Source organism: Carcharodon carcharias, chromosome 3 (genome assembly GCF_017639515.1).
Source record: "Carcharodon carcharias isolate sCarCar2 chromosome 3, sCarCar2.pri, whole genome shotgun sequence".
Taxonomy (NCBI): domain Eukaryota; kingdom Metazoa; phylum Chordata; class Chondrichthyes; order Lamniformes; family Lamnidae; genus Carcharodon; species Carcharodon carcharias.
The window spans coordinates 162,627,906-162,648,065 of NC_054469.1; the positions used below are offsets into that span (position 1 = coordinate 162,627,906).

At 42.6% G+C, this 20,160-nt stretch overlaps 1 protein-coding gene across 1 annotated transcript in view; it reads right to left on the bottom strand.

Annotated features, from left to right (window-relative positions):
• Nucleotides 1–20,160, bottom strand: part of LOC121276052 (A disintegrin and metalloproteinase with thrombospondin motifs 16) — a 332,665-nt gene that overhangs the window by 16,402 nt on the left and 296,103 nt on the right. Inside the window, exons 18-20 of the mRNA XM_041183997.1 lie at nt 15,373–15,577; nt 4,297–4,491; nt 703–927 (exon numbers count right to left, since the gene is read on the bottom strand). Coding sequence (XP_041039931.1) covers nt 703–927; nt 4,297–4,491; nt 15,373–15,577 — 625 coding nt within the window. The remainder of the gene's footprint in view (nt 1–702; nt 928–4,296; nt 4,492–15,372; nt 15,578–20,160) is intronic.

The following is a 20,160-nucleotide window of genomic DNA, read 5'->3' on the forward strand; positions in this document are numbered from 1 at the left end:
TGGGAGGGGTGGTCAGGTCTGGTAGGGGGCTAGTCAGGTCAGGTAGGTGGGGGTATTCAGGTCTGGTCGTGGGGTTAGTCAGGTAGTTGGAAGGTTAGTTGTGTTGGGTTGGGGTAGTCTGAGGGTCCTGAGCGTGGGGGTCAGAGGGATCACTGTGAGTGATTGCGGGGGTCTCAGTTCTGTGGTTACCCAAGAGTTAGACTACGATTTTTCTGACTAACATTTACAGGTAAGTACAACGGAACTATCTGAAGTCACCAACTAACTTTCGTGGAGGATGCCGGGACCAGGGGAAATACCTGTCAGAAGTTCAAACTTTATAGGCAATTCCCACAAGAGGTGACCTCCATGAGGTCCTAATACGCTTCTTGGGTTGTTTCGATGATTCGGAGATCGGAAGATCTGGGCCATTATGTCTATTGATCTGAGATCATTTGGTACAATATAACTGTAACCTTAAAGTTGATCCAAGTTATATTTGCCTGAACTTTAAAATTGTTACTGCTGGGAAGATTCTCCCTTCAAATTTGGATTTTACTTGACAATCACTGTAAACTATTCTACAAATAAAATCTCAGTTATGGTATTAAAACCAATGGAGGAAGATACAATCCTTCAACTTTATTCCTGAAACATGTTGAACAAATGTTATAGGAATACCGTACATGAAGCTAAGATAGAATAATTGCAACATTCCCCTACCTGAGACCAAGGTGAGGCATACCAGCTTGCTAATGCATTGCTGAAGGTCCTTTCATTTGGTGCTTTTGGACATACACTTAGAATGCATGCTCTCTCCAACTCCAGGTTAGGTCTTGGCAAGTGATTACACCTTTTATAAGCAAATTCTTTATATTTTCCAGAAGTGTCTTTGTCTGCACATTTTAAGTGTCTCTTCTGAATCCCTTTACCACAACTTACAGAACACTGGGAAACATTTAAAGAAGAGAGGAAAACATTGAGTTTTCTTGATGAGATAATAGAAACAGTTGATGAAGGTAATGCAGTTAATGTGATCTATATGGATTTCCAAAGGCATTTGATAAAGTGTTACATAATAACTTTGCCAGCAAAGTTGGAGCTCACAGAATAGAAGGGACATTGTTTGAGTGACAAGAAACACAGAGCAGTGGTGAATGGTTGTTCTATGGGCTGATGGAAGGTATATAATGGGCTTCCTCAGGGGCCGGCACTAGGACTGTTTTTCTTGATCTATATAAATGACTTAGACTTGGATGTACAGGGCACAATTTAAAAATTTGAAGATGACACAAATTTGGAAATATTGTGAACTGTGAGGAGCAGAGTGATAGACTTCAAGGGAAGGCTGGTTGAATGGACGGACATATGGCAGATAAAATTTAACGAGAAGTGTGAAATGATACATTTGAGGCAATACAACCTAAAGGGTACAATTTCAAAGGGGTGCAGTAACTGAAAGACGTGGGGAAGATGACAGGACAGTTTGAGAAAGTAGTTACAAAGGCATTTGGGACCTTGGTTTGTAAATAGAAACAGAGTACAAAAGCAAGGAAGTTATGATGAATCTTTATAGGACACTGATCTGGCCTCAACTGGAGTATTGAGTCCCATTCCGGACACCACACTTTAGGAAGGAGGTGAAGGTTATAGAGAGGGTGCAGAAAAGATTTACGAGAACGGTTCCAAGAATGAGGGACTTCAGTTAGATAGATAGATTAGACAGATTGGGTTGTTTACCTTAAAGAAGATGGAGAGGAGATTTGATCGAGGTGCTTAAATTGAATGGGGTCCAGACAGAGCAGATAGGGAGAAACCGTTTCCGTTGGCAGAAGTGTTAAGAGCCAGATGACACAGATTTAAGATGACTGGCAAAAGGATTAAAGGCAACATGAGAAAAAATGTTCTAACTCAGTGAACGGTTTGAATCTGGAAGGTACTGCCTGAGAGTTTGGTGGTGGCAGATTCAACTGTGGCTTTCAAAAGGAATTTGGTCAGCACCCGAAGAGGAAAAAATGCAGGTAAGTGGGACAAAATAAATTGCTTTTGCAAGGAACTGGAATGGGTTTGACAGGTAAAATGGCCTCTCTCTCTGCTGTAATCATTCTACGATTCCATTCTGTCACTGAAACTTTGAGATTAGATAATGGCAAATTTACAAATTTGAGATTGAATCATGTCGTTGAAGCACAAATCAACTTTGACAGCAGTGCAAACTGGGCAGCAGTGAAACAGCTGCCTGTGATACACTCTGCCTCCTGTCACTTCCCATAAGCTTCAACAGAAAGGGAAATTAAATGGGGCTACAGGAAACCAATCCACTACTACCCACTTTGTACTCCTTCAAAGTTGCTTTTTATCACCATAGTTTCCTTAGCAAGTAAAGTTGAACATGCTGGAAGTACAGAGCAAGTCCATCAGTTTCTGTGAAGGGAAAAAATAGAGTAATCATTTGGGTGAGGATCTTTTATCATAACTCCCTGTGGGTAACTTTGAATTCACACAACAGCACAGAGCTTTGCCCAATGAACATAAGAAAATAAGAAATAGGAGAAGTAGGCCTTTCGGTCCCTTGAGCCGGCTCTGCCATTCAATAAGATCACGGCTGATCTGCCTGTGTTTCCAATTCCACATTCCCATCTACCCCAATAGACTTTGATTCCCTTGCCTAACAAGAATCTATCTAACCCTGCCTTAAAAATATTCCATGACCCCGCCTCCACCACCTTCTGCGGCGGAGAATTCCAAATTTGCATGACCCTTGGAGAAAGAAATTCTCCTCATCTCTGTCCTAAAAGGGTGACCCCCTAATTTTAAACAGTGCCCCCTACTTCTGGGCTCACCCACACAAGGAAACATCCTTTCCATGTGCACTGAGCGTGCATATTAAAATGGCCAGAAGTTCATGGGGAGTGCGTGTGCTTCAATTCCTGATATATAATCCTGTTGGATGAAGTTCCAATCCAGGAGTGTAAGTTTGTAAAGATTTTGTTTTGCTTAATTCCAGAATTTCTGTTTTTTGTTTAAGTCCCAACATAGGGCTGAATAAGGATTTCAGTGCACTTAACTTACTGTGCATCTAATTTTCCAGCCTCTATTTTGAAGCTCTTGTAGTTGCTTCACTAATTTTTGGTTAATCAGGTATTTGTAATGTGGTGCTATTTATTTTTTTCTCTCCGGTGCTGGATTTTATGCAGCACGTCGTGGCAGGAACCATGGTAGCCGGGCCCACTTAATCATGGGACAGGCCCCGCGTCAGTCTTCCAGTGGTGAGAAAACACCTCCCGATATAGCTGGAGGACAGAAAGGACTGATGCAGGCTTCCTGGCCGCTGACGGTGGGATGTCAATTTGCTTCAAAATTTGGCACTCTAATTAAACATTCTATGCCTGATCGAAGGACCTGGTATCGGTAAGAAGGGTTGGGGGGGGGGGGGGATGGGTGGAAGGCGGTTCCTGAAATCCAACATCCTGCTCTTGCCTCCAACCTCTCTCCTCTCTCTTTCCTATCCCGTAACCCCGATCCTGCCTTCACTTACTTGACGTCTGGGGTCCCTTCGCGATCCTAGGCCTCGGTTGGGTGCAGTGCCGCCAGAAGCCAACACTCCTGCTGGCACTGGCAGCATGAAGGGCTGCCAGTCTCTGATTGGCCAGCAGCTCTCAGTGGGCGGGACTACTAGCACTGGGGATCTTAATTGTGGGGAGGGCCATGGGTGGCAATTATGTGCCTGAAGGGCACTTGATTCCATCCTCCTCCCCTATGGAACAGAGAGTCCTCGCTGACACTCCGACCAGTGGTGAGACCCCCATTGACCTGACAGAGTCCTTGCCTGTGCGCGTGAATTCTACTGAATAGAGTTAGCAATGAATGAGAAGCGATGTGTTCAATTTTAACTTTCGGCGGTGGCAGAAAATAAGTGGCAGTGGATCAACCGCCTGTTATACATCTCATACACTTTTCCTTTTCATTGACGTCAATGGGAAGAAAGCTCAGGGGGTTTATAATGAGTGACTGATCTGCCATGGCTCGACTTCAACCATCACCAAAAGATTTTGAGGCCCTGACTCGCCAGCAGAGCCTTGCACACAGCCAGCATATATTGGATAATTATAGCATGCTGGATGTGATATTCAAATATGATCTGTCAAGATGCGAGATCTTGCTGGGGCTGCAAGGCCTGTTAAAATTATAAATTCATTTTTGGAGGCCTTACATACTGCATTCATTTTGTTTTATCGTTGCTGCTTATCTATTATTCTCTATTATTTTTTGATTAATAAATTTCTGTTGTCTGTAAAAGTAAACTGGTTGCTCTACCTCAGCCCATGTAGATATAAACCATTGCATTTTTCGATGTTTATGACAGCGTTTCAGCAGGCAGGTTTCCTGGGTTTTGGGTTTTGGTTCTGCCTTGCAAGCACTACCATGTAGGATCTGAGCCCTGGGAGTCGGATTCGTACTCTTGCAAATGACAGTCCTCTTCCTCCATCCTTTTCCACATGTTCGGGAACACTAGAGAAACAAAAAATGTTCAACGACTGGCTATATCAGATTAAAAATCATACCATTCTGACTTAAGTTCTGTTTTCCAATAAACTACGTTATATTGGCAGTGTAATTGTGTTACTAAAAAAATAGTTTGAAGTTGCTTCAGCCATCCTCAGTGTCAAAAAAAACTACTCATCATAAATATGAATTTTGTAGGTAGGTTTGATGAATTTGTGCTCTTGACACACCCATAGAATCTATCCTTTAAAGTCAATTTTATAGCCAAGGATTTACAGTGGCTTCATTTTAAACTTTTACTACAAACCCTGGTTGTGGCATGTTTTCTGGGATTGAGGAAGAGCACAGGTAAACAGATTCTACCTGGAATGTGAACACCATGTTTTTTTCTTTATTCTTTCATGGGATATGGACATCACTGGCAAGGGGGGCCAGCATTTTTTGCCCACCCCTAACTGACCCTCAACTGAGTGGCTTGTTAGACCATTTCAGAGTGTAGTTAAGAATCAACCACATTGTATGGGTCGTTTATTTTTATTCATGCACAGGATTTGGGCTTCGCTGGCTGGGCCAGCATTTATTGCCCATCCCTAGTTGCCCTTGAGAAAGTGGCGGTGAGCTGCCTTCTTGAACTACTGCAGTCCATGTGGTATAGGTACACCCACAGTGCTGTTAGGGAGGGAGTTCCAGGATTTTGACCCAGTGAAGAAACGGCGATATATTTCCAAGTCAGGATGGCAAGTGACTTGGAGGGGAACTTCCCGGTGGTGGTATTTCCATCTATCTGCTGCCCTTGTCCTTCTAGATGGTAGTGGTTCTAGATGGTTTGGAAGGTGCTGTCTAAGGAGTCCTGGTAAATTCCTGCAGTGTGTATCTTGTAGACTGTAAACACTGCTGCTACTGTGAGTCGGTGGTGGAGGGAGTGAATGTTTTTGGATGTGGTGCCAATCAAGTGGGCTGCTTTGTCCTGGATGGTGTCAAGCTTCTTGAGTGTTATGGGAACTGCACTTATCCAGGCACATTGGGAGTATTCCATTACACTTTTGACTTGTGCCTTGCAAGTGGTGGAGAGGCTTTGGGGAGTCAGGAGGTGAGTTACTCGTCACAGGATTCCTAGCCTCTGATCTGCTCTTGTAGCCACAGTATTTATATGGCTAGTCCAGTTCAGTTTCTGGTCAGTTATAACCCCCAGGATGTTGATAGTGACAGTAATGCTATTGAATGTCAAAGGGCGATGGTTAGACTCTCTCTTGTTGGAGATGGTCATTGCCTGGCACTTATATGGCACGAATGTTACTTGCCACTTGTCAGCCCAAGCCTAGATATTGTCCTGGTCTTGCTACATTTGGACATGGATTGCTTCAGTATCTGAGGAGTTGCGAGTGGTGCTGAACATTGTGCAATCATCAGTGAACATCCCCACTTCTGACCTTATGATGGAACGAAGGTTATTGATGAAGTAGCTGAAGATGGTTGGGCCTGGGACACTACCCTGAGTAACTCCTGCAGTGATATCCTGGAGCTGAAATGACTGACCTCCAACAACCACAACCATCTTGTTTTTGCTAGGTATGACTCCAACCAGTGGAGAGTTTTCACTCTGATTCCCATTGACGCCAGTTTTGCTGGAGCTCCTTGGTGCCACACTCGATCAAATGCTGCCTTGATGCAAAGGACACTCTCTCTTCACCTCTGGAGTTCAGCTCTTTCGTCCAGGTTTAAACCAAGGCTGTGATGAGATCAGGAGCTGAGTGGCCCTGGTGGAACCCAAATCTCAGTGAGCAGTTTATTGCTAAGCAAGTGCCATTTGATAGCACTGTGGATGGCCCCTTCCATTACTTTACTGATGATGGGGAGTAGACTGATGGGACAGTAATTGGCCGGGGTGGATTTCTTCTGCTTTCTGTGTGCAGGACATGCCTGGGCAATTTTCCACATAGCTGGGTAGATGCCAGTGTTGTAGCTGTACTGGAACAGCTTGGCTAGGGGCGTGGCAAGTACTATTGCTGGACTATTGTCAGTGCCCATAGCCTTTGCAGTATCCAGAGCCTTCAGCTGTTTCTTGATATCACATGAAGTAAATCGAATTGGCTGAAGACTGGCATCTGTGATGCTGGGCTCCTCCGGAGGAGGCTGAGATGGATCATCCACTCAGCACTTCTAGATGAAGATTGCAGCAAATGCTTCAGAATATCTTTTGCACTAATATGCTGGGCTCCTCCATTTTGAGCATGGGGATATTTGTGGGGACTCCTCCTCCAGTGAGTTGTTTAATTGTCCACCACCATTCACGACTGGGTGTGGCAGGACTGTAGAGCTTATGCCTGATCTGTTGGTTGTGGGATTGCTTAGCACTGTCTATCGTTTGTTGCTTATGCTGTTTGGCACACAAGTTGTCCTGTGTTATAGCTTCACCAGGTTTTCACCTCAGTTTTAGATATGCCTGGTGCTGCTCCTGGCATATCTCCTGCAATCTTCATTGAACCAGGGTTGATCCCTTGGCTTGATGGTAATGGTAGAGTGGGGGACATGCCGGGCCATGAGGTCACAGATTATGTTAAAGTACAATCCTGCTGCTGCTGATGGCCCACAGTGCCTCATGGATGTCCAGTCTTGAGTTCCTAGACCTGCTTGAAATCTATCCCATTTAGCATGGTGGTAGTGCCACACAACACGATGGAGGGTATCCTCAGTGTGAAGTTGGGACTTTGTCACCACAACGATCGTGAGGTGGTCACTCCTACCGATACTGTCATGGGCAGATGCATCTGCGACAGGCAGGTTGACGAAGATGAGTTCAAGTACGTTTTTCCCTCTTGCTGGTTCCCTTACGACCTGCTTCCGACCCAGTCTAGCAGTTATGGCATTTAGGACTCGGCCAGCTCAGTCAGTGGTGGTGCTACAGAGCCACTCTTAGTGATGGACATTGAAGACCCCACCCAGAATACATTCTGTGCTCTTGCCCCCCTCAGTGCTTCCTCCAATTGGAGTTCAACATGGATGAGCACTGATTCATCAGCTGAGGGAGGGTGGTGCACGGTAAAGAGCAGGAGGTTTCCTTGTCCATGTTTGACCCTATAAGCTTTCAAGGGGTCCAGAGTCGATGTTGAAGACTCCCAGGGCAACTCCCTCCTGGCTGTATACCACCATGTTGCCACCTCTGCTGGTTCTCTCCTGCTAGAACATACCCAGGGATGGTGATGGTGGTGCCTGGGGCATTATCTGTAAGGTATGATTCCGTGAGGATCAGGACTAGGAGCTAAATATCCAAGGATATACATCCTATCGAAAAGATAGGCAGGTTGGCAGAGAGGGTGGGGTTGCTTTGTTAGTAAGAAATGAAATTAAATCGATATCAAGAAATGATGTAGGGTCAGATGATGTAGAATCTGTGTGGGTAGAGTTGTGGAACTGCAAAGGTAAAAAAACCATAATGGGAGTTATGTACATGCCTCCAAACAGTAGTCAGGATGTGGAGCACAAGATACACCAGGAGATAGAAAAGGTGTGTAAGAAAGCCAAAGTTACAGTGGTCATGGGGATTTCAATATGCAGGTAGACTAGGAAAATCAGGTTGGTAGTGGATCCCAAGAAAAGGAATTTGTGGAATGTCTACGAGATGGCTTTTTGGAGCAGCCTGTGATGGAGCCCACTAGGGAACAGGCAATTCTAGATTTAGTGATGTGTGATGAGGCAGATTTGATAAGGGAGCTTAAGGTGAAGGAACCCTTAGGAGGAAGTGACCATAATATGATAGAATTTACCCTGCAATTTGAGAGAAAAAAGCTGGAATCAGATGTAACGGTATTACAGTTGAATAAAGGTAACTACAGAGGCATGAGGAAGGAGCTGGCCAGAATTGACTGGGAGATGAGTCTAGCAGGAAAGACAGTGGAACAGCAATGGCAGGAGTTTCTGGGAGTAATTTGGGAGCCTCCTCCTCCAGTGAGTTGTTTAATTGTCCACCACCATTCACGACTGGGTGTGGCAGGACTGCAGACCTTATGCCTGATCTGTTGGTTGTGGGATTGCTTAGCACTGTCTATCGTTTGCTGCTTAAATTCATCCCTCGGAAGAAGAAGCATACTAAAGGGAGGACAAGGCAACCATGGCTGACAAGGGAAGTCAGGGACAGCATAAAAGCTAAAGAGAAAGCATACAATGCAGCGAAGAGCAGTGGGAAACCTACAAAGACCAACAGAGGACAACTAAAAAAGAAATAAGGAGGGAGAAGGTTAAATATGAGGGTAAACTAGCCAGTAATATAAAGGAAGATTGCAAGAGTTTTTTTTAGATATATAAAGGGTAAGAGAGAGGCAAAAGTGGACATTGGGCGGCTGGAAAATGACGCTGGAGAAGTAGTAGTGGGGAACAAAGAAATGGCGGAGGAACTGAATAGGTACTTTGAGTCAGTCTTCACAGTGGAAGACACGAGTGACATCCCCAAAGTTCAAGAGAGTCGGAGGGGGGGTGGGGGGCAGAGGTGAGTATGGTGGTCATTACCAAGGAGAAGGTGCTAGGAAAACTGAAAGGTCTGAAGGTGGATAAATCACCTGGACCAGATGGATTACACGCCAGAGTTCTGAAGGAGATAGCTGAAGAGATAGTGGAGGCGTTAGTGATGATCCTTCAGGAATCACTGGAGTCAGGGTGGGTCCTAGAGGACTGGAAAATCACTAATGTAATCCCCCTGCTTAAGAAGGGAGTGAAGCAAAAGATGGGAAATTACAGGCCGATTAGCCTGACCTCGGTCGTTGGTAAGATTTTAGAGTCCATTATTAAGGATGAGATTTCAGAATACTTGGAAGTGCATGATAAAATCGGGCAAAGTCAGCATGGTTTCATCAAGGGGAGATCATGCCTGACAAATCTGTTAGAATTCTTTGAGGAGGTAATGAGTAGATTAGACAAAGAAGAGCCAATGGATGTTATCTACTTGGACTTCCAAGGTGCCGCACAGGAGGCTGCTCAGTAAGACAAGATCCCATGGTGTTAGAGGCAGGGTACTAGCATGGATAGAAGATTGGCTGTCTGGCAAGAGGCAGAGAGTGGGGATAAGGTGGTCCTTCTCAGGATGGCGGCCGGTGACTAGTGGAGTTCCGGAGGGGTCAATGTTGGGACCACAACTTTTCACTTTATACATTAATGATCTAGATGAAGGAACTGAGATTATCCTGGCTAACTTTGAAGATGATCCAAAGATAGGTGGAGGGACAGGTAGTATTGAGGAGGCGGGGAGGCTGCAGAAGGATTTGGACAGGTTAGGAGAATGGGCAAAGAAGTGGCAGATGGAATACAATGTGGGCAAGTGTGAGGTCATGCACTTTGGTAGGAAGAATAGAGGCATAGACTATTTTCTAAGTCGGGAGAGAATTCAGAAATCTGGAGTGCAAAGGGACTTGGGAGTCCTAGTCCAGGATTCTCTTAAGGTTAACTTGCAGGTTGAGTCGGTAGTTAGGAAGGCAAATGCAATGTTGGCATTTATTTAGAGAGGACAAGAATATAAAAGCAGGGATGTGCTGCTGAGGCTTTATAAGGCTCTGGTCAGACCACATTTAGAATATTGTGAGCACTTTTGGGCCACGTATCTCAGGAAGAATGTGCTGGACTTGGAGCGGGTCCAGAGGAGATTCACGAGAACGATCCCAGGAATGAAAGGCTTAACATATGAGGAATGTTTGAGGACTCTGGGTCTATACTCGATGGAGTTTAGAAGGATGAGGGAGGATCTGACTGAAACTTACAGAATACTGAAAGGCCTGGATAGAGTGGACGTGGGGAAGATGTTTCCATTAGTAGGAGAGAGTAGGACCTGAGGGCACAGCCTCAGAGTAAAGGGAAGACCTTTTAGAACAGAGATGAGGAGAAGCTTCTTTAGCCAGAGAGTGGTGAATCTATGGAATTCATTGCCACAGAAGGCTGTGGAGGCCAGGTCATTGAGTGTATTTAAGACCGAGGTAGATAGGTTCTTGATTGGTAAGGGGATCAAAGATTATGGGGAGAAGGCGGGAGAATGGGGTTGAGAAACTTATCAGCCATGATTGAATGGCGGAGCAGACTCGATGGGCCGAATGGCCCAATTTCTGCTCCTATGTCCTATGGTCTTATGGTGAGGATGACTATGTCAGGTTGTTGCTTGACTAGCCCCCAGTTGTTACGAAGGAGGACTTTGCAGGGTCGACAGGGCTGAGTTTGCCATTGTCATTTCCGGTGCCTAGGTCGATGCCAGGTGGTCAGACCGGTTTCATTCCTTTTTTGAGACTTTGTCACGGTTTCATACAACTGAGTGGCTTACTGGGCCATTTCAGAGGTGCTAACTTATTTAAGGCAAGGCTAACAGTAAGTAAACATAATCAGAAAGATTAAGGATTTTTAAAAACATAAGTAAAATGATGGGGCAGCTAGAATCCAGTGGTCAATTCCTGTGCCACGTGGGAACTCCAGCTCCTCTGTCTCGGAGACATGTGTAAGTGTCTCTAGTTGCTCAAGGTTTCTGAGCTTGAGGGGTGGCTGGAGACACTGCAGGGGTACGCTCAGAATTTCATGGTGTGCACACTACAGGGTATGATCACCTCATAGCTGCAGAGAACTCAGGAGAATAAGTAATTGATCATGTTGTAGCATATCAATCCTCCACGAGTGGCAATCTCAAACTGGTTTTCATCATTGAATGCCAGTGAGGATGAGGAGGTTTGGAGTGTCACAGTATCGAGCATATCCACAACACTGTGGTGCAAATTACTGCATCTGGAGATGCGGGGAGATTGGGGGTGTCGGGGGGTGGGGGGGGGGCGGGGGGGGGGGGTCGGCGGTGATTGGGGGCAGTGTTGGTAGCGGGGGAAGGGCAGGGTAAAGTGTAGAAATGCAGTGGTCATAGGAGATTTGATTGTCAGGGGTTGGAGGGCGTTTCTGTAACTGTGTGAGTCCAGCTTGGTGTGTTGCTTCCCCGGTGTCAGGGTAAAGGACATCACTGAGAGGTTACAGAATATTTTGAGGAAGGAAAGGGAACAGCGAGAAGTCCTTGTGGCAAACAAAGAATAGGAAGGAACAGGGTTGTGACCCTGCAAGTTAGAGTTTAAGAATCAATTAGAGTTTAAAAAAACAGGATTTCAAAGTTAGCCTTTATCTGGATTACCCGCAGAGCCATGTGTGACTGAGTATAAGAATAATAAGATAAAACAGGTATTTGTGTGGTGCGGGAGGATGGGTTTCAGATTAAGGGGCACTAAGACTTTTTCTGTGCAAAGGGACCTGCTCAAGTTGAACAGCTTGGACCTCAACAGAACTGGGACCAACGCCCTTGTAGGGAAGTTAAGTGGTACCGTACGTGAGGGTTTAAACTAATTGGCAGGGGATTAGCGGCAGGATGAAACATTAATCAGAAGAAATAAAGTGTACAGAGGGGTCAGAGAGACAAAAAGCACTAGAGTAAAGAATAGATTGGAAATATGAAGATGGGTTTGGAAAAAAAAAAGGTTAGTGAGCTGCAGCTATAAATTGCCACATGGGCTATGATATGGTGACAATAACCTGACTCAAAAAGGAGAGAATTAGATAGTTAACATACCTGGCTACAATGTATTTAGGAAATATAGGGAAAAGAGTGAAAAAGAGTGGGGTAACAGCATCAAAGTAGCATTGAATATAGCACAGGAGAGGGATATTGTAGTAGAGAGTTCAAAGGCAGTCTCTATTTGGTTACAATAAAGGAACAATAGGGGGGCTATTACTCAATTGGATGTATTTACATTGGCCACCAAAGAATGGGATGAAGATAGAGAAGTAAATTAGGAAGCAAACCACAGAAAGATGCAAGATAATACTAATGTCCAGATATGGACCAGTGTCTTCCTAGCCCAATGAGGAAGGAAACAGTGCTGGATCTGGTTCTGGAGTCTAAAGTAGGGCAAGTAGAGCATGTTTCAGTAGGAGAAGATTTGGGGAAAATGGTGATATCAGGTTTAGAATATGTATGGTAAAGGGCAAAGTGGGCAAAGCAGTAACTGAACAATGGGAAGCCTTCAAAGAGTGGGTGAGTCAGATATAGAGCACATTCCAATAATAAGAAAAGGAAAGGCATCCAAAGCTAGAGCTCCCTGGATAACTAAAGATACAGAGGTTAAAAGACAACAGAATAAAGAGGCTTTTGACAATTTAAGGTTCATAATTACAGTGAGGAATAAAAGGTAAATGCACAAAACACTGAGGTAATCTAAAAAAAGGCGAATAAAAGGAGCAAAGAGAGACTGGGAGAATAGATTAGTAGCTAACATAAAATGAACCTAAAAGTCTTTTATAAACGTGTAAATAATTAAGGGGTGTCAAAGGGAGAGTGTGGTTGATTAAGGACCAAAAAGGAGATCTTCTTGTGGATGCGCAGGGCATGGGTATTAAATGTGTACTTTGTACTGTCTTTATTAAAAACAAGGATGCTGCCAATGTTGCAGTAAAACTGGAGTAGCAATATTGGATAGGATAAAAATAAACAGGAGGTACTTAAATGCTTTGCAGTCCTCAAAATAGAAAGGTCGCCCAGTCTGGATGGATTACTGAAAGAAGTACAGGTGGAAATTGCAGAAGCTGCTGGTCACAATCTTTCAATCCTCCTTAGATATGGGGCTGGTACAAGGTGACTTGTGGATTATAAATGTTACACCTTTATCCAGAAATACAGAGGGGTATAATCCCAGCCAACCACAGGTGAGTCAGCCTAACATCAGTAGAGGGGGTACTTTCAAACAATAATGTGACAAAATTAATTGGCACTTAGAGAAACATGAGCTAATATATGAAAGTCAGCATAAATTTGTTAAAGACAAATTATGTTTGACTAATTTGATTGAATTCGTTGATGAAATAATAGAGAATGGATGACAGTAGTGCAGTTGACATTGTGCACATGGACATTCAAAAAGGCATTTAATAAAGTACCACATATAGATTTATACTTATAAACTTGAAGGCCATGGAATAAAAGAAACAGCAGCAGCATGGGTCAGAAATCGGCTAAGTGACAGAAAATAGTGGTGAATGGTTGGTTTTCAGATTGGAGAGAAGTATGAAGTAATTTTTTTTTGTGGGAAGAATGAGAAGCAATTTCAACAAAATTTACAATTTTAATGAGGGTGCAGAAACATGGAGATTTGGGGATGTACGTACCTAAATCTTTGTGGTGACATATTGAAAGGGTTACTGAAAAAGCATTTGGGTTTCTTGGTTTTATTTATAGGTGTGGATTACAAAAGCTCGAACATCATGCTAAACCTCCGTAAAACACCAGTTAAAACATGCTGGAGTCCTTTTCTCAACTCTAGAGGAAGGATGTGAAAGCCTTGGAAGAGGGTGTGGAACAGATTTATTGGAATGGTACTGAGAATGAGGGACTATGTGAAGAGACTGAAGAAAATGATATTGTACTCCTTAGAGCAGAGAAGGTTAAGAGGAGATTTCAAAGAGGTGTTCAAAATCATGATTTTTTTTTTTAAAAAAAAGAGTAAATAGAAAGAAACTGTTTTCAGTTACAGAAGGGTTGGCAACCAGAGAGAGGAAATTTTTTTAGTGCAGGGAATTGTTGTGACTTGGAATGCACAACCTTAATGGGTGGTGGAAGCAGATTTAATAGTACCATTTAAAAGAGAATTGGATAAGTATTTGAAACACTTGAAGGGAAAAAAATGGGTTTTGAGAAAAGAGCAGGGGAGTGGGGCTAATTGGATGGCTCTACTGAAGAACCAGCATAGGCACAATGGGCTGATTGGCCTCCCTCTTCCTGTGCTGTATTATTCTATGATGGAGAAAAATCAGGCTTTTGGCCACTAGAGGTCAGTACATTCGTTTAGTGTCCTCCCATTGGGAAGACTGGGAAGACTCCAAATTGGGCTTGCTTATCAGTGTCGATTGTCTAATTTACCCTCTCATGGCACAGAACACCACAGCATGAGCACTAACTTCTAAAATGTATTCTAAAATGTAGAGCTTTTATCAAAGAACAATTCCTTTTGGACATGATTTGGTGTTAGAAAAATAAGTTTATATACACTATGTTAGCTGATAGTAGAGAATATATCAACTTCAACCATGTTCACATTGGTTAGCTTAATCAGCCACTGCACCATAAATAGATTTGACTGTGAAAAATTAAAATTTAATATTTGATTCATACCTCCAGACATTTAGAATTAAAATATGCTGTTTTAAATAGAATGAAAGGCCAAAAAAGCTATATCAGAAAAACTCAGCTAACCTTTCATTAATTTCATAAACAGCAGTTGTGTATGATCAGCACCAACAAATCTTACAACTGGTGATTTAAATGTTTCTTTTTCATGAACTATTATCTCAGATAAAGTAACCGATTTGTGTAGTAACAGCAAATTATAAGGCTATTACAAACAGATATATAACAGAGCGGGGAAGAGTACACTAAACTTTAACAGTTAGGTCAAGTAATTGAGTTACCTATGCTTTCATCTCCTCAGTAGCCACTTCTAATTTAGTTTTAGTAGATCATACCACATGTGTGGCCTGAGGTGCAGTGGGTAATATTATATTGCTTACTTCCTAACTCTGAATTGAAACCGATGTTTAACAAGACCAGGGATACTGGTGTGTTGAACTGCAAAATGAATATTGCAATAAAATATGCCATATATAGAATATACAGCGTTAGATGCTGGGGATGCACATGATCAACAGACATCACCAGCAGTATCTGCTGTACATTGTCAGTCCATGACTAATTTCACAATCAAATGGCAAAAGCTTTTAATCCCTACCCAATTGCAATCTATTATTGATTATGTTCTAGGTTAGAATGTCAGATAAGTATTGGCCAAGCTCAAATTATCAATGAATAATCATAATCCCACCAGTAATTTTGACACGTACCTCAGACCAAGCTCCTACACTCCACGCAGGTGGACAGTTACGAGTATTGCAAGCTTGCTTTCGTATCGGCATTGGGAATGAGCACAACGCATGATGCACATCCTCTAGCTTATTGTAGGCAAGTCTTCGAGTGCAGTGGACTTGTCTGAACTGTTCACCTCTTCCACACGTTTGGCTACATTCTCCCCAGTCACCAACAGCCCAGCTGTAGAAACATCGAAACAGTTCACAAGCACATATTAAAGTGGAGGATTAAAACTGACAGTTATCAGAAACCTGGAATGCAAGGTCATGTCTGTTCTGAGCATTACCTGATCCCACACTAATGCTGCTTTTGAACAGAATGAAGCACATTAGACAGAATAAATTAAGTAATATTAAATCTGCATGGCTCACTTTTCTTCCACACGCTCTAGTAAGCCTGCCTTTGTTGGCCACAATAGTTTGCATCCAAAATATATTGAAGTTTTGATCTTTAATCAACCTTCTTGTTCTACCAGTCTGTCAAAAAGAAATGAAGCATTCATGCTGATTCTTTTTTTAATTCAAAAGCTTGGAAGATTGCAGAGAGGTTGCAAATGGATCTCAATAATGGAATAAAAGATTCTTCTTTCCAACTGTCCAGAAGGATAGATCAGCTCACATGGATCATTTTTAAATTAAAATTGTGTACACATGTTGATTTAATAGGCTTCAGCGGCAACAGTTAGTTAATAGTTAATTAATATGAAGAAAATTCAACTAAGTTAGCATTGATATGTAATAGCCCAGTTTCAAAAACTATTCCATTGCTAAAGGGAATCAGTTTTGATCCTAATTGCCTGGTGGAAACCAGGTGTATGTGCAGTTGAAAGTCAGCAAATTACTTATCTTGACTCTTTTGTGCTGTTTCCAATTTCACCCTACAAGATTCTGCAGGTGAATGAGGCCCCGAACTAAGGCCCAGCTTCACTAATTTATTCAAATTATTTTCCTGTAACATCAATAGGGCCTTGATCGTATTTTAACTGAGGTCTGAACGGAAAATCGCCAAAGCTGATCTGCACACAGAAAAGGACCTACAAGGTGACTGGAAAACTTACCTTAGTGGAGCCATGAGGCGTTTTCCCTCTGGGCCCTAAAAAGTTGTGCTCTCTCTTGCCCCACATTGTCTCCCTTGAGACTTCTGAAATCTCATTTCTGCCACTTACATCAAAACTGGCAAGTGGCCAAGGCCCACCCAATCTTGCCCAGCCTGCTGCCACCTTGCAGCCTCTTCATGCCCACTTCAGGTGGAAAGTGGACTGGAAGCATTTAAATGAGGATCTGGAGTTAAATTATCCCAATCCTGAAAATTGCCTTGCCCTTCCTTCCACCTGCTCAAAACCCACTACCTGTCGGGGATTCCAAAGGCTTCAGAGCTCAACACTTCTTTGTTGTTGGTGGGTGCATTAATCCAATCTAATGGCTCTAACATCCTTCAGATGGTAACACAATCTGGCTATTGGAGTTTAATTAGAAACATGCTCAAAAACAGAGCCAATGGATTATCTTGGTAAGAAGCTGAATGCCTTTGCTTTATTTTAACTAAATTTGCACAAAATCACTCATAAATCAAACCAGCAATAAAGTTTTGCAATTGTCCATATGGTATACTGCAGAGTCAAATGGCTGTAAATATCCCCAATTTTTATTTAATAAATTTAATGACATTACTTGCTGTATTCATTTGAATGCTACAAGTGCCTCACATGTTCTAAAACTGTGAAGCAAAGTGCTTTCATAAAGAGATATCTGAGACATTACATTATTGTAAAAGAAGCAACTTGATTTTTTTATGACATACAGTGAAGGATGGCTAAATGAATAAGAGACATGATGGTGCACTTGATAAACATGTTGGACTTGGCTATTTAATAAGAAGAGAATGGTTGAAATAGTGGTTACTGATTGAATGCTGTCCTGCATTATCTGAAACAATAATATTGACAGTGGTAACAGACTCAGACATCAGCTTTGGTCTCTAACCACATCAATGTCTGGACCATGAGTCAGACATCCATAGTTTGCTACGTGATCCAAATGAGGACTGGATGGGATTATTAACATTGATGTGGCTTACAAAAACCTGCATTAGTTCGTGCCTTGCCAATCAGATGTTCCAATGCACATTTCAATTTTCTATTATAGAGGTTCATAAAGCCTGTACTTGGTCGTCTTTGCAAATAATTTACCTTAATCCACTGATGTTTGCAGGGGGTGCTGGTTGGAGAAAATCAAGAACCTTGATCTCCCATTTATTTAATTAAGTAATCCATATGGTTTCTTTGGTATTCTACATTGATACCACAATATGATCATGATGCAAGATTTGGCAAAAATTATAACAGTGACATTATTTTAAAATGTATTTTACAATTCAACAATAATTTGGGTTGTTCAGCATACATTTATCTTCATATGGTCATCAACTGGAAGTAGGGCCTGTAAAAGCTAACTTCTGGAGCGTGGATATCATATAAACCTTTCACACATTTGTTGAAACATTTTGAGCACTGAAACTGAGCAGGGTCTTTACTACCCTGACACACTTTATGCACATCTGGAGTGCATATTGGAAACATACCCAGAACCAACACCACCCCAGCCCCCACCACCCCGGGCACCTAATGGATGGAAAATCATAGACTGAAGATGTAAAACCTCCTGCTAAGCGCACCAGGCAAAGATCAGCCATGTACAAGTGGAAATTCTCCCTTATGTGGATACTGCAATAGGAACAGATATTTTCTGAGAATATCTGAAACCAGGCAATGGCACTTCCAAATAATCAGATGCATTTTAATGATAAGTCTAATAAATATTTCTGGATGTTCTCTCTCCTCCCTCCCTGAAGGCATTAGCTCCATGTGGGTTGGTCACTCATGCAGCCACTCTCCTTGTAAATTCACAAACCAATGCATTTTCAACCACAAATTAAACTAACAAGAACATTGCCAATAGTAGCTACTTAAACATGTTCAGCAGGATGGTACTGGAGTTTCAAAAACATTGCTTGAATTTAAAAAAATATATTTGTCAGTTTCTATTTAAAGGTAACAATTGAAATGGTGCTTTAACAATATGTAGATTTTTAAATATTTCAAAATTAACTGGTTTCTAATTCACAGTGAACAAGTGGGCCTGAATTTTCCCGTCGGCGATTTGGGGGCGGGGCCCGCTCGCCGACAGGAAAATGACGCAGAATGATGTTGGGAGGAACCCAATTGAGGCCATTGACAGAGTAATTAAGATAATTAAAGACCTGCCCGTCCAACCTTAAGGCTGACTGATAATACATGAAACTTTATCCACTGGCGGGATGAGGTTTTATGTCCGTTTTTAAAAACTTTAATACATTTTAAATGATATTTATTAACATGTCCCATCTCATGTGACATTGTCACATGAGGGGGACATATTAATAATTTTTTAATTTTTCTATTTTTAAAGTTTTCTGAACTGTCAATAATCTCCCTGAGACAGTGATTTGTCTCAGGGAGCAGTGAGCACATTGACAGATGGGGAATCCCTCCACCCTCCGCACAGGAAGCGCATAGTGATTCCCGTTGGGCAGGCCGCTGGGTGGGCCTTAATTGACCCACCCACTCAAAATGGCGGCGGGCCCCGTTTCGGTGGTGGGGGTCGGCTGCCCGTCGGCTGCCGAGCTGGTGGGGCCCGCACGCCCATCAAGGGCAAATTCTGCCCGTGGTGTTCATACTCATCAGTGCATGCTTTAAGAGTGGAAAATCATTGCATGGAAAATTGTGGACATCTTAATTTCCTGGTATGCACGAGCAGTGAGCAAGGCTCACCAGGGTGCTGCCTGAGAGTGAGGTGGAAGGACATTCAAGAGAGGCATTCAAGAGGGAATGCACAGTACTTGAAGTGCAGTCTCACCAATGCACAATACAGTTGCAGCAAGGCTTCTTTACTTTTATGCTCCATTCCCCTTGCAATAAAAGCCAACGTTCTGTGTGTCTTCCTAATTACTTGCTGTACCTGCATGTGTGAAGGCATGAAACATGAGATAGAAGGATCATCAATGTCAGAAATATCAAGAAGTGAGCCCACAGGAATGTGCTTATACACCAAGTAGTAGTCTGCATAGAAATCAATTCAACCATCTAGCATGAATATGCAATGCTCGCATGGTCATCCTCAAGTATAAGCGACACATCACTACCACCATTTGTAATATTTATGGAAAAAGCTAAATGATATTTGTGATGGGGGTGTATTATAACCATTTCAAAGTTTGCTAAGTATTAGATTAACGAATCAAAATTGATGGCCTATGGTTATTTTGGAGGTGAAGAGGTTACAGAAGAGTACTTTACACAGATTGATTAAATTACAATCAATTTCTTTTTAAGTTTCCTTGTGGGTTTTTAAAAAAAATAAATAAGAACACTTGGTTCTGCAAGTGTATGTAAACTGAACATGTGTGCCATGCAATGGAACTAAGGTTTTGTCAAAGTGTTGCAACGGACCTCATAATCACTTCCATTTACACTTTGTAACTATGTTTGGACAAATGTTTGTAATGCAGATCAATGAACTTGTTTTGGGCCTCCAGTGGCCATTGGTAGGTTGCATTAGCCATTCAGTGCCCAACTACCCAACTCGTGCTAGCGCAGCAAGCAAGCTGATGACAGCTGGCTGGCTCACAGCTCAACAGAGAATGGAAGTAAAGAACTCACAGACTGTAACTCAAACCACGACTGAGACAGCCAAAAAAACATCTGTCAGCACTTGTGCACATTACCT